This window comes from Rhinolophus sinicus, chromosome 16 (genome assembly GCF_057876585.1).
Source record: "Rhinolophus sinicus isolate RSI-liver-muscle chromosome 16, RSI-T2T, whole genome shotgun sequence".
Taxonomy (NCBI): domain Eukaryota; kingdom Metazoa; phylum Chordata; class Mammalia; order Chiroptera; family Rhinolophidae; genus Rhinolophus; species Rhinolophus sinicus.
This window is the reverse complement of record NC_142516.1, coordinates 117235758-117261409: the sequence shown is the minus strand read 5'-3', so window position 1 is coordinate 117261409 and position 25652 is coordinate 117235758. Positions and strand designations below refer to the sequence as shown.

Below are 25652 nucleotides of genomic sequence, written 5' to 3'. Positions count from 1 at the left end.
GCCTTCTGACAGCATCAAATTTAGAGCAAACCTCCACTTCCTCAAGCTCTCAAATACCCAAGGAAAACGCAAACTTATTGTAATGACGAGCAGGGAAAAGAAGGAGGAGGGACACACACTAGAGTGGGGCTAATGAATTTATTTAGCAATATCTAATCAACTTATTTAGCAATATGCAATAGCAAAAGACAAAGGAAATTAATACAATGTGCTAATGACTGAAAATAAATACGGTTAGGACTAAACCGTGTATATTGATACCAGTGTCATATCAAAGGAGTACACATACTTATAAGTTTAAGAGATCCCAACGTATGTTTATATTGATCAAAAATCACTTGGCTGAATACACAAATAACATCAGTAAGGAGTATCCAAAAGCAGTAATAAGCTCTATAGGATAGTAACTATTACAGTAGATGTCAAAAGCTCACCAAACTGGGGAAGAACAGCACTGGAAAAGTCATAAGTCAAAACCTTGCCAGATCTGTAGCTGAGAGAAACTCAGGCGTCTCCCACACTGCTGCTTGCTAGTATCCCAGAATGCTGCTGCTGTTGTTGGCATTGTTGTTGTTAGAAGTCAAGGCGTCTTCTGATGTTGTAAGCTGCAAGCTGCATACAAGTTTTCCAGATGCTAACAAGTTCTCAAGAAGGCTAACCATGGGGAACAACACAGGAGAGGCCAGGAATCAGCCAGATCTCACCAGGTTAACGGCTGGAAGTCAGGACATCCCCTGGTGCTGTAACCTGCATATTGCTGAAGTCTTCAAAATGTTAGAATGATGAAAAATCACCAATGACAAATGACCAAATGATGAAACAATAATTAGTATACTACTGCCAACTGAGGTCTGCCTTATATATATTCTCAGATGTACCTTAGAGTTAAGTTTCTTGTTCCTGCTTCCCCCTCCGGGAACGTCCAGTTCTGGGAGGGTCCAACAGTTACTGATACAAATGTTGCCCATCTGGCCAAAGGGCCAATTCATCCGGATAAGCAACATCTACTGTTCTTGCTTGGGACCATCAGCCCTAGGTCTTCCAAAGCCTGGCAATGTGTCTGTCACGTCGTCCTGATATAACTTAGCTACTTCTTCACTTCATCTGCTGATGTGGGCGAAACAGACAGAACAAAGAGGAAATTCTCTCAACCCCTGATCAAGAATTTCTCTAAGCCTAAGCTAACCATCACCTTACAAAATGGACAGAACAACAAACATCATCTCATATCTCCCCTACTCGGGAGAATGAGACCAAACAGAAAACCTCATCTCATGTCTCCCCTGCTCAGGAGAATGAAACCCAGAAAGCAATACCATCTCACATCTCTGCTGCTCAGGAGAATGAGAGCAAAGGTGGAATTTACTCAACCCCTGATCACAGCACAGAAATCACCTCATATACAGGAACAAATAAAAGCTAATAGACAAAAGCTTACATCAACCAATGAAGACAAATTTTCTTCAACATCTTCCCTACATTTATATAATAGGATCTTTCAAGCATCTTCCTGAGACACCCCATGGTTCCCCATGGTTCCCCATGGTACGTGTCCTCTCCTTCACTGCAATGAGAAATAAACCCAACTTGCTCAACTGCAGGTGTGTTACTGGTGGCCTTTGACTGGAAGACATTGACACTGTTAAAGCATCCTTGTTTTTTGTTGTTGTTGTTGTTTGTTTTTCAATGTTGACTTCTTTTGAAACCATTTGTTTTCCAGAATTTCTGGAAGAGAACTTCATTTTTTAAAAATAAAATGGTTGGAAGTGTCCAGAAGTGTTAGAAGAAATCAACCGAGCTATGTCTATTTTAATGTTTAAATACCTCGGAAGTTGTACTGGTTGCAGTAGGAAACTGCCAAGAACTCCCCTTCGGGATCCGGGCACCTATTCTTCCAGTTGCCCAGAGTGTTAGATGGTTCACAATTGAGTCTTTCCTTTGGAATTGCTTTTGGACAAAGCTTTTTGCTCAAGATCACCCTTCCTCCCTGGGACTGCCTATATGTAGTTACTAATTGATGTGAGGGTACAGTGGTCCAGGCCCTTTGCCCAGATTTGTGTTAATTCTGTAGGTCCATCCCAGGTCCAGAGCTCCCGGTGGAGTCCGCTAAGGTCTCAGTTGCAATTACAATTGCATCACAGTTCACATTCTTTCTCTCTACAGCCCAACGTATTTCTCTCCCATTAAATCAGAGCACTACCCCAAATCTGTTGCATGAAAATCTCCCTCCCAGAGTCTGTTTCCTGTTGAACAGACTTAAGGTAAAAGGGAGGTAAGAATTCAAAACTGGTTGCCCAGAAATTCTCACAACACGAAACTAGAAAATTTGCATCATTGAAAAGTCCCTTGACTTCTGCCCAATGTACTCAATGAGTTGTTTGCTAGACTGGTGGGGAGAAAAGTCACCTTACAGAACCAGTTTCTCCCTTGGACAGGAAGATAGTCAAGGCTAAGGAGTGGTAAGAGCTGAAAATGGCTAACATATCAATCACCTAGTGCGATTAGTAACTAATGATCAACTGATGGTCATGCTTTGTTATTTTAACCCAAATTTATATGTTTATAGGAAAAAATAGGTGCTTCAAATCCCTTTCTATTACGTGAGACTAAGCCTGGCTGATTGGACTATGATGTTGTAAGTTACGTTCTTCTATTCAACTAGTCACACAAATCTAAGTCATAGATCCAGGAAGGAAATTTTATTATAATTTTTGGTTTTGCCAATTGATACCCATAAAGTTACAATTTTAAAATACCTTACTCTTTAAATCTAAATTCCTCTGTCATGCTCTCTGCAACCTGGTTCCATGCTCTGTAGCCTCCCTACTATCTCCCAACACCAAGTTCATGTCTCCCTCCCTATTTTCCATCTTACTGTTCATTCTGCCATCATCCTCCTCACTCACCAAAATCCTACCCACCTTTAAAAGGTCTGATCCTCTTCTTTGTAGCCTTCCTTGTTCAGGCCCATCTTTGATAATCCCTTCCTACCCTAACGCCGATTTCCCCATTTTCTACATCACATATCCTTTGTACCCCACAATATTTAACACAGGGCTAGGTACATGTAGCTGTTCCATAAATACTACATTTTTAACAGCTTTATTAATACATAATTTATATACCATAAAATTCACCTGTTTTATGTATACGATTCAATGAGTTTTCGTAAACTTATATACTAAAATCATTAAGTAAAATCATTAGCACAATCCAATTTTAGAATGCTTTCATCACCCCAAAAGATCTCTTGTGCTCACTTGCAGTTACTCCCCATTCTGGTCTCTAGGCCCAGACAACTACTAACCTGCATTCTGTCTCTATAGATTGCGAGAAATGGTTTTTTAAGCACTTGATTCGTAGCATCTTTACATTTTCTAATGATCACCATCACTTACTATTGAGTTCCTTTTCAAATAATCTAAGGTAGACATTTGAATAATTAGATATTGTTAAATAAATGGTATTGACACCCGCCCCCCCCAAACACACACAAACAAATTGATTATATCTACTATTTATTTCAATCTACAAAGTGTCATTTTTAGGTAAAATCTAAATACCTAGGTTTATTTTAAACTCCACGTTGTTGATTCAGCTACCTTTTGTCTTGATGATAGCCATTCTAACAGGTGTGAGGTGATATCTCATTGTGGTTTTGATTTGCATTTCCCTAATAGCTAGTGAAGTTGAGCATTTTTTCATACATTTGTTGGCCATTTGTATGTCTTCTTGGGAGAAGTTTCTCTTCATTTCCTCTGCCCATTTTTTAATTCGATTGTTTGTCTTTTTGTTGTTGAGTTGTATGAGTTCCTCATATATTTTGGATATTAGCTCCTTACTGGAGGTATTGTTTGCAAATATCATATATTCTTATGGGGAGAATGTAGACTTTCTTAGAACCAGAAGTTCAGTGAATATTACTTTCTCCAGAATTATGTCCATTTAGCCCTGAGAATACTGAACTATTTAAATCACAGTTCCAAAATGTGATGTCTCAAATTCTCCATAAATTTAACATATGAATTCTTTAAGTATAGAAGTTAACTCAACATTATAATTTCAACTCTCTTATATTTGAATAACAGAACTATAAAGGGTTTAAAAAGCCATTCATGTCTATTTCCAATAATTAGACTTTTTATTGTAAAACAAAAATAAAACAAAATAATCATAAGGACTAATTTACAGATAGCATATTATTTTGTGGTACAATAATATATTCCATCATCACTAATTATATGAGATCTTTAAGATTTTGTTTGTCATCATAATTTTCCAGATCATGAGTCAAAGAATCCCAGTGGGACCAAGTGATTTGGCCAGGGCCACCTCCTGAATCTGTGACCAGGGGAGGACAATATTTTAATTTCACAAAGCCAATTTACTAATTAACCTTCAGGAAGCAAGCCTTTCTGCAACACTTCTAAGTAAGAAAATTGTTTCTTCTAACACCTCCGATAGCAAAACTCCAAATATCAAGAAGATATAAGTATTTATTAAACTATTTATTTCCTTAAATAATCAAAATGAATCACAAATGTTTTCTACCCTTGAATCTGTATATTAAAATGGTATTTAACAAAATAAACACTGGGATAGGCACCACTAAAATACAAACTTTTCAATTGAAACACTACTGTAATTAAACTTTCAAAAACATGGGTACATATTTTATTCTTTTACAACTGAAATAGCATTATTCCCATTAAAACAATTATTTTTATTCTATTATGAGTGCATCCAAAACAACCCAAATACAACTTTCACAAGTGCTTACATAACTCTAACTTTACTTAAATGAGGAATATATTTAAACTTTCCTAACTTGTCTTTGGCCTCCATAACCAATTGTGTATATTCATTAGTAGAGGAGAGTCTTCTATGTTTATTTTGGGTCAAATTAAGTCAATTGGTAATAAAAGGCCTGAAATAAAGAGATATATTTCTATAAAAGAGAGATAATTGTGATCTAATACTCTCACCTATAAATATGAGTAAACAGATTTACATTATTTTCAAGTAAAACTTAAATTTACCATGAAACTTATAAATTAGGAAAGTTATTCCTTTATTAATTTCGTTTTTTAATAAATTTAATGTACTGAATTTCTGGATCCAAGTGCCACTTGCAATTTATGATGGAAGGCATTTATTCGTTCTTTCTGAACTGGCCAGTTCAAGATGCAGTGAGATTTAAACATTCCTCTTCGCAAGCAGAGTGCATGATTCAGTTTATAATCTGGAATCTCCTCAAGAAAGATCAAAATAATGGAATCTAGATTTTGTTCAATAGCTTGCTGAACTGCATGATGCACCTTGAATCTAAGTTTAAAAAAAAAAGTATATATGAAGTAAGTCATATGTCAATATAGCGTTTTTAACAGCCACAGGCACTAAAATCTAAAATTCCCCTTAGAATTTACTTTAATACGTCACTAAAAATCAGTTTATGTTTTTCTTAATTTTATTTTTAAAATTCTTTGAGTTGTGAGTAATAATTTTAATAATATTTAAAATCTCAATTTGAAAACAAGTATACACTTAAAATTTCATAACGTTCACCTACCTTTTGCACAATGGATCTTTTAAAAGATGGTGTGTTATAATAAAAATAATTTTCCTGCTCCTTTTGATGCTATTAACAATTGCTTCAAGTTCAAGGACACCTGCCTGAAAGTCCCTTTCTTCCAGACAAAATTTGAGAGTTTGATCTTTTTCTTCCATTGGGCAGAAGTGTTCCCAGACCCAATCCCTATCTTTATAGGCATGAATTATATACGCTGCATATTCAAACTGCTCTGGCTGTTTGTCTATTTCTTTGAAACCAAGAACTCGATGCACTGAAACATTCCAATAAAAAGATATCCTCCAGCCTTCAAAATGGATGAGCAGTACAATAAAGACAAAAATCAATAGGATACTGGTATTTATCATGAAAAGGAGTTCAAAGGGGGCGCTGTCTTTGCAGGGTGATATATCAAAAAGCATCACTGGTAAACCATGATATTGAGGGGGAGTATTACAGAGGTAATGGCTTGATAGCTCAGAGATGTTGGTATGGGTACTATTAATCCAGTTAACAAACCAGGCAATGCTTTCACATGTACAATCAAATGGATTAAAGCGCATATCTAAAGTACTCAGGTTCTGGAAAGCTGGTCCAAAAACATTCTTCTCAACTGATGTTATGAGATTCTTCTGAAGGCTCAATGACTTTAGAGATACCTGATTATCAAAGACAGACGGTGGAATTATGTTTAAATTATTCAATCCTAAATCGATGCTCTTTAATTCAAGTAAGTCCTCGAAGGCCTCAGCGGGGATCTCATCAAAGCCATTAGACTCTAAGTTAAGGAAGCGAAGGTGAGAAAGACCCTTTAGAAAATGAACAGGACCACCAGGGTTTGCATATTTCCAGAGCCGAGCTAAGTTGTTATGCTGCAAATCCAGAATTTCTAGTTTCTCAAGACCCTCCAACAGTTCATCATTTATGTTGGCTATGTTGTTGTTGCTTAGATCCAGAATGGTTAAGTTATGAAGAGGGTGAAAAGGTGAAGGGGAAATATCCACGTTTTTAAGGGCCACCCTTCGGAGCATCAGTTGTTGAAGACTTGGAACCGAGGCAAAAGAATTGCTAGTCAGTTGTATGTATTTGTTGTAGGAAAGGTAAATTTCAATGATTTTTTCTAGACCTGTCCATTCGTCACCTGTGAGCTCTTGCCCAATTTCATTAAGGCCAAGGTCAAGTACCTTAAGATGGCCCAACCAAGAAAAAGCTCCACTCTCTATTTTTGATATTTTGTTTTTGGTTAGGTTGAGTATAAGTAAAGGAGAATGAGCAAGTGACACAAATGTTTCATTGGTTAAAGTTCGCAAACTTGTGAAGGAGTTGGATAGGCTTAAGTATTTCAGGTTTATTAGACCTGTGAACATATTGCTTTTTAAGGCTGGAAAGTTGTTATCATCCATGTTAAGATATTCCAAACATTTTAGCCATTGAAAGGAGAAGTCATCAATCTTGGGAAGCGAAGAAAGGGAAATGCTTTGTTTGGTAAAAGATCGTCTCAAATTCAGGTATCTCACATTGAAAAGCCCATAAAAGGAGTGAGAAAACAGATGGTCTATATTATTGTACTCCAGGAAGAAATATTCTAAATGTGGAAGCCAAGCAAAGGAATCATTACCAATCACATTTATGCTGTTATATGAAAGATCAAGCATGGTGAGATTTGTCTGCTTTAGTCCAATAAAAGTCATATTGCTTGTTTTGGATAGCTGGGTGTTGCTCAGGGATAGACTCTGAATGCTTGTGTTGGATAATTCCAAACAAAGCTTCTCTGTGAGACTGGGGCCCAGCTGGGCATTGTTCAGAGAGAGACCAAATATTTTTCCAATTGCATGAAAACACCCTGGAGAGAACTAAAGGTGGGGAGAAAAAAGGAGATTAATAACCAAAACACAATAGTGTTTGTATGACATTTGCAAAGCTTAAACACAATTTTTTACTGAATCTCCCTTCCTTTTGCACCACTTTCTCTGGGTTTTCTCTCCATTCCTCTAACACACAGCTCCTTACTCTATGCCTGTAATACCATGTCCGGCTCCAACCCCTTACCTCCCCTGGCCGCAGGCTAACTTCTACTGGGAATTTATGCCTCAGCTTAGATGTCACTTCTTCGGGGGACCTTCCCTGACCTCTCGATCTAGGTTTAGTCTCTCGTACTTTTACTTCATCACATTGAGTATAATTGCAATTAAACTATTCATAAAGTCACTATTGAGACAGAGCCTGTTTCTCTCTTTGTGACCACTGTTCTCAGTGAACATTGAGGAACAAATGGGTGGATTTTATTATGAAAGAGTGACACCCACTTTCCCTCTGTAATTCTTGAGTTCCAGCTATCCTCTTTATCTTTCCAGCCAGGTTTTCTCCTGACTTCATTTCATTACCATGCTTCCAGCTTCCTTCCCTCTGTCCCCATTCCCTCACCAGATGCCTTGGCTATTCTGGGACCCAGCGCTGGAACAAAAGAAAAGAAAGCAAGAGAGAAGGAATCCAGGGAGGACAGCAGCCAGTCCCTGTCAGTTAAACACCAGAAGAGCAAAGAAACTCTTATTTCCACTGTGTCATTTGTGAAATGTTAGGACTAACAGAAGAAAAGATAGAAATGGAGAAGAAAGCATGCGTTATTGCAGGTAAAGTGAGTTGAACTGCAAAACAGGACATTATTAAATTAATTACGATAAATTTACATAACAGGATTATTTTGCAGCAGCTAAAATTAAGTTTTTGAATATTTCTTAATGATATGGAGAATGTGCATGAGGTAAGGTTGCTTTTAAATGTCAGGGTGCACTGTCATCCTCAAGAGACACGATATAGCACAGTTGTTAAGAGCATGAGCTCTGGTCCAACACTGCCAGAAACCCAGCTCTGTTACCCGTGAGACGTTGAACACGTTCCTTAATCTTTCTTCATCTCAATTTACTCTTGTGAGAATGCTACCGTGTTTCCCCGAAAATAAGACCTAGCCAGACCATCAGCTCTAATGCATCTTTTGGAGCAAAAATTAATATAAGACTCGGCATTATATTTTATTACATTATATTGTATTATATTAGACCAAGTATTATATCATATGATATTATATTATACCCGGTCTTATATAACATTATATAAGATGGGGTCTTATATTAAAATAAGACTGGTCTTATATTAAGTTTTGCTCCAAAAGACGCATTATAGCTGATGGTCTGGCTAGGTCTTATTTTCAGGGAAACACAGTAATAGGAATAGGTTGGTTATAGAACCATATAAAAAATATAAATAAAGAAGTTGTCACAGTTAAGTACTATATGACTTTCAGCTACTGATGTTTTTCTTACTATTATTTGGAGAAAAGCTGGAAATAAACATATCTCAATGCTAACATTGGCTATCTTTGGACTGTGGGCTTTTGGGTGATTTTTATTCCCCTCATTATTTATATATTGTATAAAATTCTACAATAAATGTTCTAAAGTAGAAAAAAGTGCTGTTTAAAATTAATATGAGTAGCTTACATAAAACATTTAATTATTACCACAGGATAATTTGTACACAGTCTATTTTTATGTCTGAAAATTAATACAGCTTTTAAAAATCTGACTTAATTTAGGATTTCCAATATTCTCATTCTCAGCCTGTAAAAGAATAAAATACAGACATACTTGTATACGAAAATAGTTAACAAATTGAAGATCATGGATCCAAAAAGAAAAGATTAGTTATGTATACCCAGTTATTGGAACATTTTTATAATAATCTAATGCTAGTGACTTACTGAGCTTACATACCAGACCCTATGCTACAATCTTTACCACTCAGTCCTATGAAATAGTGCCCTTATTATGCCAATTTTAGAGCAGAGAAAACTTGAAAAATTTGCCTAATTGCACAATTATTAAGAGATACAGCCCAGATAGGGAGCCAGTTAACCCACCTCTAGAGCCCCTGCTCTTAACTATCATGCGATTTTAAGTTTTTCAGAAATTTTGTGCTATAGATAGTATTCCACTTTATAAGTGAGGAAACTAACATCCAGAGAAGTTAAGTAAATTCCCCAAGGTCAAAGTACTGGTCTGTAAATGGAATGGGGATTTTAACCCACTTCTGTCTGACAGCAAAGCAAGCCCCAGCTCCTACTTGCTTACCAAACTCCCTTTCTTGTGAGGATAACATTAATGGCCCGAGCAGTCAGTATGAAAGATTTTGGAAGACATGGCAAAAGTTATCACCTCTTTCTATAGGGAACTTTAGATTCCTATCCATGAGACACAATTAGGGACTATCCACACTTAAAGTCAGAACATAAAATAATTTTACCTTACTTCTTACCTCTTTAATTTGGTTTGATGACAACTCTAATTTTTTTAAGGAAGAATTGCCAAGGAAATCAAAGTCTTCACGACTTAGTACATGAATTTTATTATTTGATAATAGAAGCTCTTGGAGATTTTCCAGTTGGAGCTGAGTTCCTAATTTAGTAGTTGATAAACCATTATGAGATAGGTCTAATTTGATTAAATTCTGAGAGAAAAAAAAATGTATATAAGTTAGAGTCTCGCCATCAAAAATAGTTCCTCTAAATGTACATGAATCTTAGAAATAATTCAACAGCAAAATAACTTTGTTGTGATTAAAAATACCATTATTGCAAAGATTTAATATCATATATCAAGAATCACTTTATTTCTCTTCACAAAAAAAAAAAAAAAAACTTAAGCTTACTTACTCATGATATAAGGAATAATTATAATAAACATTTATTTACATATTTATTTATAATAAGCATTTATTTATGATGCAAGGACTATTCCTGTGCCTTATCAATCATATAGTGTCATGTCTCAGCCTTGAAAACGAAACAAACAACAACAAAAATAAATGTTTTCTTAAAAAGTATGAATAGAACTGTCATCTATGAAATCGTAAAATGATTCTTATATTTAGAAAGATCAATAGTTATGCAAATTTTGCATCATGGCTAGTAGAAAATACTAATTTTTGTTTGTTTTGTCAGTGTTGTGCGATATTTTATTACTTATCTTAGGCTGCTTTTGAATATATAAACTTACAACTTAAGTAAAAGGTAAGGAAAAATTGATACATGTTCAGGCAAAATCTTATGCAATGTCTATTAAAGAGAACAAGACTATTTATGTTTTAAAAATAAAAATAATATTTCAATAATGATTACTCTAATCAGATTTTGAGGTCTTTGCGTCCAAAGACATTTTCTCCACATCAGAATCTAATAAGGCACAAGAAAGAATTTCAAATCGCTTGCAAGCAAATCGTTTTATAAATGTTTCTAAGCATATTTAAATTTGTATGTTATTCTTGGCATCTGAAGTCAAGCAATGCTCAGTGTTTTATAAGTCCATAAAATGAAGAAAATGGAGTTTTGAAAACCGTTTTGGCTTAAGAAAAGCACTTAATAATTGTCTCAGATTTAGAGATAATACTTTTTTCACAGACTTAAAATTCAAGCAAAGAACTTAAAGGAAAAAGTCAGTAGCCATTGGAAAAAGCAACATTGTGAGGAAACTTCTACAATGAAGAGTAAGTAACTTTTACTTGAAGAATTTTTCCTGTATCAATGTGTTAACTTAAAGTTAGGATTTAGACTTGACTTTTTTTTTTTTTTTTTTCAGGTACTAAATCAGCAGTTTTGAGCATTTCTTTGATGTGTTCCTCATAGGATATTGTGATTCTTCTCTGATCTCTACCTCTTATATCTAAGTTCTGTTTTTAACAGGAGGAAGCAAGAGAGGCAGAGTTCTTCAAAATTAAGATTGAAACTGATTGAAGATGATATTTTCTCATTTGAAAACATTTCCAATCATAATGGCAATATTTGTGTGTCCCCCACCCTCATTTGAGTAGAACAGATTTCTTATTTTTCACTAAGATATCTAGATACTAAGTCTAAGGATGAATATGTGACTTGAAAATTTAATATTAGACAACATATTTTTCATTTATTATATGGAAATGAACATTTTCATCTTACCTTCAGGTTTTTAAAGGGATTATTTTGAACTTTCTGGATTGAGTTGGACATTAGATGGAGTTCAGACAAATTCATACAGAAGACAAAGGTTTTATCAGAAAGTTGAGATAGCTCATTGTGTTGGAGGTTCAAAATTTCCAACAAGGGGAGTTTTTGGCACAATTCTGGCTCCAGTTTTGAGATGCAGTTAAATCCTCCATCCAAGATAGTAATTTGGCTGTATCTTGTAAAATTTGCAGGTGGTAATTTTCTGAGTTGATTATGGGTAAGATTCAACACTGTTATGTTTGCCGGGAGGTCATCAGGTATTTGAGTCAACTTCAGATGACTGCAATCAGCTACCTCATGCCTCACAGCACATTTGTTGGTAGAAGATGTACACAGTATCCAAAAGGGCAAGAATACCCAAAAGCAGGAGATGTGATAAAGCAGATTCCAACTCATGATTCTGCCCTATAAAAGAAATACTAAAAAGCAATGGACAACATTAATATTGTAGGCTTTCACATGCATTGGTATATTCCTTGTAAAATATACCACCAAATGTGCCTGTGTCTGATCTTTTTACTATAATTCTTATAATATACTAGTATGCATTATACAAGTAGTACATCATATGGAAGTAACTCAAACAGCACAGAAAAGTACAAAATGGAATACACAAACTCCCTCTTCACTCTCCATCTCCATCCAGTTAGGATGTTCCAAGGTAACCTCTTGACAGTTTCTACTTGTAATTCTCATGATCACCTTCACAAATCTAAATAACATGGCTCTGGTTGTATTTCTTCATTTAATGAGTTTGACTATTTTCTTCCCACTATAAAGATAAGGAACTTAATTATGGTACTTCCTCATCATCTTCACAGTGTTTCTTTAGTTATTTTAAATTTAATTTAATCTATGTGATATTTATAATTTTAAAGAGTACACCTACAACTCTGTCTATTGATCACCCAACATTAGACAAAATCACTTGACACCTCACCTCATGATACAGGAAATGTGCAGCCCTGTATTTTCTACACACTTTTTCCATCCTTACATTTTCTAAAACCGTCATCTATAACATTGTTAACTTGTCAAGGTAATAAAACATTAGCATTTATCCTAAAACTATGATAAATCAGGCACAGCTGGCCTAGATCAATTCAGGAAACCTAAAGTGAATAAACAATATTTTCAGTTTTATAATTATGTAAATAAACATTCACTGCAGAATCAGTAAGACTTAGAGAGCCATAGTGATTAAGAGTACAAACCCTGGAATTATACCCTCTGAGTTCCAATCCTGGATCCTCTACTTTGTAACCTCTGACAGGTTAATTCATTTCTCAGGACTGTTTCCTCTTCTTGTAAGCAGAGATAATTAAAGTAACTCCTCCATAGGTTGTTACGAAGATTAAAGGAGATAAGTTTTGCAGTATCTGGAGTAAAGCAACATTGAATGTTATTACTATTATTATTAATCAGTACAATAATCCATGATTTATATACATTGATCATTTTAACTATTTATTTTGTAAAGTGTTTACTTTATAAAGAAAATCTATACCAAATTAATTATACCATGAAACAATCACAGCTAACAGTCAAACAAGAAGGAAATAGTAGAAGGAGCCAAGCATGTAAAATAATCGAAATTCAAGGAAATTCATGAATGGTTAGAAAGATTTGAAAAGCTCCTTATTAACTCAACTTTGGGTTAGGTGGAGAGCTGCAGGAGACACTCGGGCCTACAAATGATCTTTATTTAAGGAAGCCAGGTTTCTTTCAAAGTGCTCTGTTTTTCAATTTCATTTTAGAGAATGAAAAGAAAGTCCTAGGTTAGGAGATCACTTTACCCTGCTACTTGATCCAATGAGAGAAAGTAAAAAAAAAATTAAGCGTTTGCTAATACATCATTCACAAAATCCAAAACCTTTCAACGTTTTAATAAGAATCCTTTATGTACTGTATAAAGAAATTGCTTAGGAAACATTGCATTAACTACTGTGGTTTTTATATAAAAAAAAAGTGTAATTCTTACAAATTAAACATTATCATGCTTGATATTTTAAGTGGGTGATTTGAGGAACCATAACAATCACAGCTTTGCACTCAGAAATAAAAAGAAAAAAGATTTCAATTTATGGAAACTTCACATTAAATACAGGTTTTAAGGAATTAATATTACCCACGAATAAAACATGAATTCAGTTGAGTGCAGTTAGTTGAGTGCAGAAGATATAACCTTATGCTCCCAAGCAAGTGACCCTTGAATATCTTAGACAATATGAATTCTTCTACCTGATACTCAGTTAGTTCTTAAGAATTATGCCTTGTTTACTTTGTTGCTTATTTCAACCATGACTTTCTTGACTTTTATAATGTCTCCTATTCTATTTTTGTTGAAAGAAGACCCACATGTGGCTTCATTTCCATAACACCAAGACGTTATGGCCATCAGAGCTGTCATCGTATTACCCTTGATGTCCTGAATATCATCAAAATGTCTTCCTTTCAATATTTCCTTTACCTTCAGGTAAAGAAAGAAGTCATTGGAAGCCAGATCAGTGAGTAGGGAAGGTGTTCCAATACAGTGATTTGTTTACTGGCTAAAAACTCCCTCAAAGACAGTGCCATGTGAGCTGATGCATTGTTGTGATGCAAGAACTCCTTCGGGACCATTTTTGCACACACCTTTATCATGCCAAGATTTTCAGTTAAGATTTTCCGAACTGTTTCTCTACTGTTGTTTACTTGGGCTGCTATGCTTCTCACAGTCAGCTGATGATTTTGACGCACAATTCAATGAATTTTTGCAATGTTTTCATCAGTTCTGCTCGTGACTGGCTGCCCTGACCTCTCTTCATCAGTGACGTGTTCTCTCCCCTCAGAAAAACATTTAATCCATTTGTACACTGCCGTTTTCTTCATGGCATTATCCCCATAAACTTGGACTAACATGTCCCTGATTTCAATTCCACTCTTGCCAAGATTAACAAGAAATTTAATGTTTGTTTGTTGCTCTTATTAAAGCTCATTCTCCTGATGGCACACAAAAACATACAACAATGATGAACACCACTCACCAAGACACCGCCACACACTGACACGAACACAGCTGTGAAACACTGATATACCAAGTACAGTGCTGCCAATGTAAGCGCACGGTGGTGAGCGCAAACTTGATTGTCAGACCTCGTAAAGGCATTATTTCATTGTTTTCTAGTATCCAGTGCTGCTAAAAAGAAATCATGCTCATTTTGTTTTCTTTCCTTTATAGAAAAGTTTCCTTTATTTTAGTTCCCTTTTTCTCTTTGAACGTTTTTAGTATCTCTTCTTTTTTTTTTACACTTTATTTATTTATTTATTTATTTATTTATTTATTTATTTATTTATTTATTTATTTTGGCATTCAATATTATTTTGTATTAATTTCAGGTGTATAGCATAATGGTTAGACATTTATATAATTTAAGAAGTGATCACCCTGACTAGTCTAGTACCCACCTGGCATTAAGCATAGTTATTGTCATATTATTGATTATATTCTGTATGCTTTACTTTACAACCCCATGTCTATTTTGTAATAACCAATTTGTACTTCTTAATCCCTTCACCATTTTCACCCTGCACCCCAATCCCCCTCTAACTTATCACTCCAATAAATCTAGTATGCTTCTTTTTCTCCCCATTTTTGTTGGCTCCCTGCATTTCTTTCTATGTATTAGGTAGGGCTCTTATGTTTCCTGGTCTTAGTAGAATGACCTTATGTAGTAGGTGTCTTTAGAGCCCAGTGGTGCAGTCTCCCTGGTCACCTGAGCCTGGTGCTCCAGGTGTGTCCCTTGTGTGGGTTGTGTGTGCCCTCCTGTTGTAATTGTGCCTTGATTGCTGTTGGCACATCAATGGGAAGGATTGACCCTCAGGCTGATTAGTTGTGAGGACTAACCATGACTACAGTGGAGGAGCTGTGGTGCTGGGGCTGACACTACAGAATAAAACTTGCTTTAGCAGGGCTCTGGTGCCTGCCCAGTCTGCCTTTTGAGCATATTGTTTATGGTGGTGGTTGGGCAGTGCTCTGTTGTGGTATGAAGCCAGCCACCTGGTGTGTTGATTCTGGGCCTCTTGGAAGGACCTTGGTGCAGACTAAAGTTATCTTCTGCCTATGACCTGCCTGGGGGCCACTTGGTATGAGTTACAAAGTGATCTACAGATGGTTGTCTCTTGTACTGGCTTAGAGTTGCCTGGGAGAGGTTAAGCTGAGAACCCAGGCTGGGTGCTTCTAGTGTTGCGCTCGGGGTTGCTTAATAAGTGGTACAGGCCAGACCAAGGCCACATGCTGCTTGTTGGGGTTTTGTGAACCCTTGAAAGATTTTAAGAAAGTCCATAGTATGAGCCAAGACAGGCTGTTTGTTTGTTAAAGCTACTGGAGGCGATTTAGGTGGGCCTGCAAGTTGGATGTGGAGGGGCCTCAGGGTATCACCAGAGTAGAGTGAATTGCGTTAACCAGTTAGATGGAGACAGATATGGCATCCACTTGTGTGTACAGCCTCAGGGAGAGGGGGTTGGCTCACAAAAGGAACAATGGCTTCTGTCAGCACTTCTGTCTGTGAAAAAGCTGCCTCTCCAGCCCTCACTCTAAGGCCAGACAATTCATTTCCTCCCCAGATGTCGCTGGCACTTTTCAAGCTGCTGCCCCAGGGCTGGAGCTCAGAGCTGGTGAGGACGTCAGCAAGTCAGTCCAAGTATAGTCCCTTTTAGAGAATCACCTGGGATTGCACCTGCCCTCATCTCACTCAGCCACAATCTCCACTAGTTTTCACAGCCAGAAGTTATGGGGTCTTCTCTCCCTGGCACTGGAACCCTTGGCTGGGAAGCCTGGTATGGGGCTGGGACCCTTCACTTCTCAGGGGGAACCTTCACATCTGAGATATCCTTCCTGATTTTTAACCACCACCATTCTGAGTTGCTGCCCCCTCCTGTCAGTCTCAATGTGGTTTCTTCTATATGTCCTTAGTTATAGGACTTCTATTCAGTTAGACTTTAGGTGATTCTCAGTGGTGGTTGTTCTGTAGCTGTAGTTATAATTTTGATGTGGTCATGAGGGGAGGCAAGCACAGTGTTTACCTACTGTGCCATCATGTGTGGAAGCCAGTTTTGTGTGGTTTATAATCTCATTTCAATGGGATCATATTCACTCTCTTAAATAAGGCTTCTTTTACCCAAATAATATTTTTGAAATTCATCCATGTTGCATGTTTCAGTAGTTCTGTTTTTTTAATTAACTGAGTATTCCATTGTATAAATATATCATACTTTTTCCATGCTTGTATTATTAGATACATGGGTTGTGTAAAGCTTTTCAGTATTATGAATAGTTATTATGAACATTTTTGTACATGTTTTTATGAACATATACATTCAATTTCTTTGTGGTAAATACCTAAGATTGGAATTCCTGGGTCATTTGGTAAGTGCTTACTATTGCTAGTTTTATAAGAAACTGCCAGAACTTTTGGCAAAGTTTTGTGCCATTTTTACACTCCCACCAACATCTTTACGAACATTTGGTGCTATTAATTCTTTCACTTTTAGTCATTTTGGTGAGTGTGTAGTAATACCTCATTATGGTTCTAATTTGAATTTCTTTGATTACTAATGATACTTAACAATTTTTTAATGTGCTTATTTTCCATTTGTATATCTTCCCTTGTACGTTCAAATATTTCACTTATTTATTAATTAGGTTGTTTTTTTTAAATTATTTGTTATAGGAATATATATATTTCATTTTCAGAGTTATATTTTGTGACTATTTTCTCCCTTTTGTGGCTTACCTATTCATTTTCTTAATGAATAATGATATCTTCATAATTATGATAAAATCTAATTTGTCATTTTTTTCTTTTATTATTATTGCTTTCTGTGTCCTGTCCAAGAAACTTTGCCTCCTCCCAAGTTACTTTCTTTTAAAAGATTTATTATTTTAGCTGTTATGTTAAGATCTGTTATCGCTCTTAAATAAATTTTTGTGTATGATAGGTAGGAGGAGTCAAGGTCCATTGTTTTCAATTGAACATCTGGTTAGCCAGACTACTTTTTTTAAAGCCTTTCCTTTCCTCACTGGATTGCTTCAGTGCCTTTCTTAAAAACCAAATAAGTGTTTAAGTGTGAATTTATATCTGAGCTGTCTACTGTCTTCCACCTAAATATTTTTCAATTCTTATGCCAACACCACATTGCTTTGATTGTTGTAGCTTTATAGTATGTCTTGAAGTCAGAAATGTAAATCCTCCTCTTTTGTTATTCCTTTAGTATACTGCTTTTCTCTATGTGATGGTTGTTTTGGGAATTATCTGAAAAATTTTTATTTAATATTTATTTAATTATTCCTACTTACTAGAATAAAAAGTTGTAATAGGCAAGTGTTGTCTGTGCCTATAAAAATTACTAGAACATAGATGGTATTGAATAAAATATATGTTGAATGAATAGCTTTCCCTAGGCAGTGAATCGGCTCAAGAAAACCACTCTCAACTCCATGTGTATTTATAACTTTATGTTGGTGGGATGTGTGTAAGATGGCTATTCTCTGGTATGATCATTTACCTACTTACACTTCCAGATATTAAAAAAAAAATTCTAATGTATTTTCAATGTATGTAATGATGGATCAACAATAATAATATTTAAAGAGCTTTTCCAAAAGATTTAAAGTCATGATACGAGAAGAATTCCAGATAAGTTTTAGAGGGTAAAATCATTTTAGATGATTAAGTCTGGGAAAACAGAACTAGTAGTGTGAGTATTGAGAATTCTAAAACACTTCAAAAAATTAGTGGTTTTGCTTTTATTCTAATCTCGTTCTCAAGAACAGAAAAAAAAATTAGCTTCCATAAATTAACATTTCAATCTTACAGCCTTTATAATACTGTCACTAAATATTTTTAAAGCTACACACAACCTTTCTATCCATAGTCTAGGAGGAACATCACAGCCCAAGCCAGCCAGGATGCTCCTTACCTAACTGCTCAGCTGTGTGGAGAATGTGGGGCTTGAGTGATAATTCTGGAAATCTGGTACGAGCTCCCTACCCCAGACCTCTCTGAGATTTTCCCAAATCTCTCCTCCCAATCCCATAAGAGTACTACCTTTATTTACTGGCTCACAGACACAGCCCCTGCAATGTATTCTCCTCGTTGTCTAGGTGACATTTACTTTTTCTGAAAGGGCTACAGAGATCAGAATTACTGTAAAGGAACAATCCATTTATAAAGCATATGCCTGAAGGAGTGAAAGACATTACAGATCTGAAAATATACTTCATCGATGGAAAAGAGTCACCAAGTGCTAGGCAGGATGAGTGAAAATGTAAAAATACACAGCATCTTACGAAAATTAAAAATTGTAACCATTAACAAAAAAAATCCTAAAACCTTTTCAGGAAAACATGTGATCAATTACTTCCAAAGGAAAGAGATCCTGACTGATACAAAATTTTTCATCAGCAGCATCATCCACTGGAAAACAATAGTGATAAGCTTTCCAAACATTCAGGGAAACTATTTTGAACCAAAAATTTCATTTTCAGGGGAACAAGTAAAGATAAGGGGGAATATTTTAAGACATGTAAAGATTCAGTAAGTTTATAACTATGTAACCCATATGAAAAAGTTATTGTAGAATGTGCTTCAGTAAAAGAAACAAAAATACAGTTAGGGAATGAAATGAGCGTGAAAACAAGTTGCTGTTGAATGAGACATAACAGAAACAAAGAAAGCTATTAGGTGGTGCAAAAGTAATTTCAGTTTAAAAGGTTAAAAATAATTGCAAAAACCACAACTACTGTTGCACCAACCTAATAAAAAGAAACAAAACACAGACTCATTGAGCCAAGCGTTTTCAGGGTGCGTAGGATTACATTTCTTTGTCTAAGTGACAGAAAATATTGCATCATGATTAGGACATCCACCGTGGAACCAGGCCACTTAGGGTTAACACTAGTTACAGTTTGGTTTGTAAACTTTACAATTGTTCCCTAAATTTATGCAGATACACTGTATGCAGACACACTCCAACACAAAATTATATTGTAAAGTTGGGAGGCAGCTTCCTAAACTAGTACTAGCCGAAGCTGACTCCATTTCCATTCAACTTAATTCACATTTGCCAAACAAGCGATTTTCTTACTCCTCGGAACAGCCGAAGTGTTTCTCCTTCTCAAGCATATTATCATAAAATGTCAGCTTCTGTCTCCTCTCCAGCCAAGAAAACTGAGAAAAAAAGATAAGCTCTTTTAAGCTCACAGGGCTTTGTATCTTTAAGAGAAAGTTGAGATTTTTTTTTTTTAAAGGCTGTTGCAAAATGATTTCCATAGCTACCCTAATGTATAATACTTTTCCAGGTACATAATTCTACAGAGGAAACAAAACATTTTTAAATTACTGCATAAAATGCTTTATCATGTTAATTAGAAATTGTTGCTATTATCTGTCCTCGCGTTATGATACACTTCTCCCCCTACCTTTACCTTTATCCTCTTCCTTTCCTTCCATTCGCTTTGTTGAGTGATTCTGACTAGATTTCAAGCACCAGCTCAAAGAAAGATCAAAGAATGCTAAAACCAAAGTGCATTCTAGCTTTACTCAACATGAGAGATCCTATCCCAATAGGAATTTAAAAACATATACCTTCACTTACTCTGATGACAGTTGACCATTCCTTTTTTCATTTATCCAAATCCAGGTTTTCACCAGGGAAGTGTAGCACGTTTGCTGCAATTTCGAAAGTGAAACTGAAGTTTAAAAAAAAAAAAAAAAGCCTTTTATAGCTGGTAAATTCTAACAAAGTCAAAGTAAATAAACCACAATCACAGCAAGCATTTTAAATTGCTTCTTAAAAATGTCTTGTTTTTTTCTTCTTCCGGTGCAGTCCCCTGGGTTTCATTGAAAAGGTCACAGACTTAGCAACACAGAAAGCTGAAGGAGTGGGACTTCACCACCACTCAGAACTTAGTGATTATCTAACTGAGAGTGAATTCCTCTATTTTTCTTTTTTTTAACCAAAGGCTGATGCAAAACTGTCAGAATTGAATGGTGTATGGTCAGAAGGACAGAAAAAACCTCAGTCCACAATCAAAGCTAAGTACTTCCACTTCTCTGATCTCACTTTCTCATCTTAGCAACACTGTAGATAAGTAATGCAGAAACTAACCTGTTGATCAAAGAAAAGACCAAGTTTCACAGCAGAGAAAGAGCTGGCCGAGGCAAAGACCAAAGCCAGCCTGACACAGGCCACTCTACTTTCCAGATTTCCAGTCAGAATCTGTTAGAAAAGAAACAGATATGCCCAGAGAAAGTTCAGATTCACTGCTTAGTTTTTGATGAGCTTTACTGACTCCTTTGTGGAGTCAGTAAGCTTTTTGACAAGATGAGCTTGTCAAAGATGAGCTTTTTGACAAGCACATTGTTAGTTAAAACAATGTGCTTGTCAAAAAATTAACACATTTTTATTGTTGATATAATATGACATATGTTATAACTATATTGATATATAATAAAATATAATAATTGGCAGGAACTGTAGAGATTATCTAATCCAACTCCCTTATTTGAGTCATGAGGGATATGAAACTTAGTAAGGTAAGTGATTTGCCTGAGGACATACTACAAGTTGTCATAATCAGTTATTCAAAGAAGTAAAGTAATAGAACAGCCTGGAACAGTTGAAACACATCAGTAGCTTGACTTGATTGCAAAATTGAGAGCAAGAACTAAGTTTGTGTCAAGGTGCAAAATGCCCACTCCTGGGCCCCAGTCTTAGCTGGACCACCTTGTGGTTACTCAGCTCATGGTTAACACTTTTCTGATTTTCAATTGGCACATCTGTAATAAAACACCACACGCAAACAATTGTCCTGAGTAAACACTTGTCCCCCATATCTACTTATTGGGATATGCAGCATAACATTACTAGTATTTAAAAGATTTCTTCGCTCTGAGTTCCTTGAGGGCAGGATAGGATATGTTCTATGTATTATAACTCTCTAGCCATTCTTCCATGATAAGACTGCTACTTTGGGCTCCAATGAACCCGGTTCCTCTTCAGTATTCAGACCCTTGCACGGTCTTCTTCCATGTTAACTCTGGGTTTGGCCATGTGACTAGCTGGCCAACGGGATATTAGTAAGCACAAAGCAAGCCAAGGCTTGATAAGCTTTGCATATTGGGATTTACCATTTTCCTTTCAGAACCCAGTCACTGTGTTGTGAGAAGCTCAGTATCGCCTTGTGCCAAGGCAATATGGAGAACTGAGGCTCTGGCCAACAGCTCTAACTGAATACCCAGAAGACAGCCAGCATCAACTTGCTATTCATATGAGTAAACCATATTGGAAGTGGATTTTCCAATTCCAGTTCAGTCACCCCAGCTGGTGCAACATGGAGTGGAGACAACCTGTCCTCAACAAGTCCTGCCAAAATTTCAAAAACGTAAGCAAATAAATGACTATTGCTGTTTTAAACTAAAAAACAAAAAACAAAAAATGGAATAGTGTGTTATGCATTATTATGGCTTTCAATAAATACTTTTTACTGACGGTTCCATAACGCAATAATTAGTTTAGGCTTAATACCAGTTCACATCCAAATAGTAATAGTCCTTAATTCCTGCTAGTTTCTATATACAGTGGTCAGTTTCTCTCCACTAGACATTTCTTAATTATGCATTAACTTATTTAGCTATCATGGTGACAGGTGCTACAGTGAATAAAAGCTTATTTTTTTCCCTTTTTAAGATAATTAAATCAAAACTATTTGTGATATATATCCATAAGTATGAAATAACAAGTTCATACTTTTTTTACTGTTATTTCATAATATGATAGATAAACCAGTCTCAAAATAAAAATGAAGCTGCATTATTCCGGGACAGCAGAGATCTACAGAATTCTAGAAGCCAAGGTGCCTTAAATTTACTAAATTTGTGTTAATTTTACTAAGATTCATACATTTTATAGTTTCCTCCTTCAACCTGAAGGAATATTGTTTTTAAAGAATTGATTAAGTATATGCAAAGTATCTGAAATAACGGCTTAAGAAAACAGCAAGTTACAGAGACTGGAAGTGATAAGCAGATAATAATTAGCAACTTACTATTTACATATTTATGAAACTACAGACCCCTGTCCTTCTCTGCCTGCTCCTAACAATAATTTTTAATAAACTAGTCATTGTATTCAAAAGACAATTACAGCCATTTTCATTCTGGGCAAAAAATTGTTTGATGATTAAAGATAGGATATAATCACTAGGAATTCTAGTCACTTCATTATAAGATGTATAAAGGAAGGCTTGGCTATGGTTTTCATTATTATCATCATCAATATCTGTAATACTAGACTACTGAAGGCTGTACGAGATAGTCTTCAAAATCTCCTGTATCAATTCATTTAGACATGAAGATTGCATCATTGCAACTTTTTTTTTTAAATAAAATTTATTGGGGTGACAGTTGTTAGTAAAGTTACATAGGTTTCAGGTGTACAATTCTGTAATACATCATCCATATATTACATTGTGTGTTCACCACCCAGATTCAGTTCTCTTTCCATCACCATATATCGGATCCTCTTTGAATTACTGCAACTTCTGACAACATATATAGACAGTTGAAATCGTGGGGCAAACAGAAGACTATGTGAAAAGGCAGATTGACATTAGACAACACAATAATTACACTGTTACCAGATTCTGTGAAGTCCAAATAAAGATATAATTAATTATTGAGGCATACTTAAACTTGTTTGAGCACTGAATCTACATGTTAGGGTGCTATTGGGTATTTAAAAGAGTCAGTATTGTACACAGGTTTACTTCAGAATGGGTCTTAGGAAGTTTTGAAATAAACCTTTATTCATGGAAATAAGGTGATTAGACTAACCAGTCTTCCCAGTGGTAGCAAGAAGCCAAAATAAGACTATATCTTGTCATTATTAAACCTTCTCATTGGTTTATAATGTGATGAATATATTATGGACCTATATAAATAGTTAAATTTACCACAGAGCATTAAACAGTCATTTTGAACTGTGCTCATGGGTCTCCCTTTATAGTCACCATTCAGAAAGGACCTGGTCTTTGCTCTGTATCATCTGACATTCTAGAAGGCATTTCTTTTTTAACTCTTTCCCTAAAGCAAACATACAGTTCCTCTTACCAGTATCATTTCCATTTCTGCTAACTGAACTTCAGAGGGTTTAAATTAAGCTCAACCAAACCACAAACTCAGCAAGAATGTTAATGAGACAGTAACACCATGTCTTTTCCACTACTCTCACTTATGTCTACTAACCAGGATTGAACTTGAACTTCCCTTCTGAAAAAGAAACCAACATTTGACACACAGAGCCTCTGGTTCAACCTGAACTTTTATTTATTTTCTATTTTTTTGTAATTTTACAGGGTAGTTGAGAAGTGGTAATATCTCTCTGTCTCTTATAAATCAATCTGTGAAGTGCGTTAGTGTGGATAGGGCCTCACGCTACTCTATTGACATTCTAATGATGTGGCTGAAGGCTCTTCAAAACATGTGCCTTGAATTTGATAATTGTTTATTAAAATAGAATTCTGAAGCCAACTTCACTATCATCCTACACATTAAACATCCTAATTAAATTTGACTAAACTGATGTCCGCTGGGCATCCAATGAATGCAGTCAGAAATGTCAGACAAAAAACATTAAATAATCACACTCAACACAAGAAAGTTCAAAGTATCAAAAACAACTACAGGTTTCCCCCCACTATTCAAAAATAAAACATTCCTTTGAAATCATTCCTAAGCCAAAATGCCATAAAAAGAAGAGGCAATTATCATTAATTTAATATGGAAAAATTTGAGCATTCCCAGCCCCAAAACATAACCTACCAAATCATACCAAGTAATACATAATACCTAAAATAACACCACCATATAGTAAAAGCAGAAATGATATAATAAATACACAGCCTGTATAAAGTAGAAATAATGTATGTACAGTGTAGTTTGACTTATTAAAGTGAAGACTGACTGATTTCTCCTTATGTTTAAGATAACTTAATGGAGCATCATGCTTTGTACACCCCTCACTCCATTCACCCAATAGACTTTCCATTTTATCCATGACTGGATGCCAAATATAAGTGACTGCTTTGCTACGGGCAGAACCAATAGTAATTTTGGCAGCTTGCAAGATTCTTTCTCTCTAGACACAGGCAAATTCAACATACATACAATGTCTTTATTTTTGTTCACCATCACTGCATCGTTTAGTTCTGTCCAGTTTTACACTAAGGATGACATTCTTAAGAACTCTCTGAGGCTTTTCTGATACCTTAGGACACATCTTGATAACAGGTGCATAAAATAAATTGACATAAATTGAGATGCTCACAGAACCAATTCAAAGCTCTGGCAGCTTGATGCTGAGATGCTGAGTGTAGTTCTCAGGGGAGTAGCTTGGTGGGGCCACTCTCGCTGCTCAGGGGTGCCTCTGCTCTATAAACGGCTCATGCAAGATGAAGCCTGCACGCGATTCTTGCTTTTCATCCTTTTTCAAAACAGTGAAAGCCCTCTTCAGATTTCATGCAGTTAGAGAAAGCAGGTACTAATCTAGGTCACTCGTAAAAGGGAAGTGGCTTAACGCAAACTTTAAAAAGCAGGGCATACCTGTAATAACTTACCGCAGTCATGTTGAACTGGTCATTAGTGAGAATTAATGCTCATGAAGATTGATCTCCATGTCATAATGCAAATTCAGAATCAACAGTGGAAATTAAAGAGAAACCCCAGGATTAGAAGGTTTGGGTGGTTGCTTTTAACCCTATTTCTTCTTTTCACCTAACAGGAAGCTTTATCTGTATCACGGGAGGATTTGTAATAAGAATATGAGAATTGGTCCTCACAAAAGTAAGAAGTAAAACTGGAAAGGATGGGGAGGGGGAAGGTTTACTATGAAAAAGATTTGGAGATAAAATACATAAATCTAACAAAATTCAGACAACTCCAATATAGAGTTCACAGCCTGTATAAAATGACAGTCTTATTCTTCACTTTATGTACAGACAGACCT

General features: G+C 35.7%; 1 protein-coding gene across 8 annotated transcripts; it reads right to left on the bottom strand.

The window, feature by feature from the left end:
- Positions 1-124: 124 nt before the first annotated feature.
- TLR3 (toll like receptor 3) lies at positions 125-25402 on the bottom strand. 8 transcript variants are annotated; one of them, XM_088793307.1, is made up of 9 exons: positions 25264-25402; positions 20757-20867; positions 20234-20337; positions 19734-19816; positions 12821-12985; positions 11559-12011; positions 9881-10072; positions 5570-7422; positions 125-5325 (listed from the first exon to the last, which is right to left on the bottom strand). In XM_088793307.1, the coding sequence occupies exons 6-9, from the start codon at positions 12000-12002 to the stop codon at positions 5097-5099; spliced, it is 2718 nt and encodes a 905-aa protein (XP_088649433.1). In that variant the 5' UTR covers positions 12003-12011; positions 12821-12985; positions 19734-19816; positions 20234-20337; positions 20757-20867; positions 25264-25402; the 3' UTR covers positions 125-5096. The 8 variants fall into 8 exon arrangements, with proteins under 8 accessions (XP_088649433.1, XP_088649431.1, XP_088649432.1 ...); XM_088793305.1 differs by lacking the exon at positions 19734-19816 and having other exon boundaries at positions 11559-12025; XM_088793306.1 differs by lacking the exon at positions 19734-19816 and having other exon boundaries at positions 11559-12025; positions 20234-20317.
- Positions 25403-25652: the final 250 nt, after the last annotated feature.

Excerpts from the sequence above, each read along its gene's own strand:
- TLR3 (XM_088793307.1), bottom strand. The coding sequence starts at position 12,002 with ATGAGTTGGAATCTGCTTTATCACATCTCCTGCTTTTGGGTATTCTTG. Across the intron at positions 7,423-9,880 it reads CATCAAACCAAATTAAAGAG|TTCTCTCCAGGGTGTTTTCA; the intron begins GTAAGAAGTAAG and ends CCCCACCTTTAG. Across the intron at positions 5,326-5,569 it reads AAAGATCCATTGTGCAAAAG|ATTCAAGGTGCATCATGCAG; the intron begins GTAGGTGAACGT and ends TTTTAAACTTAG.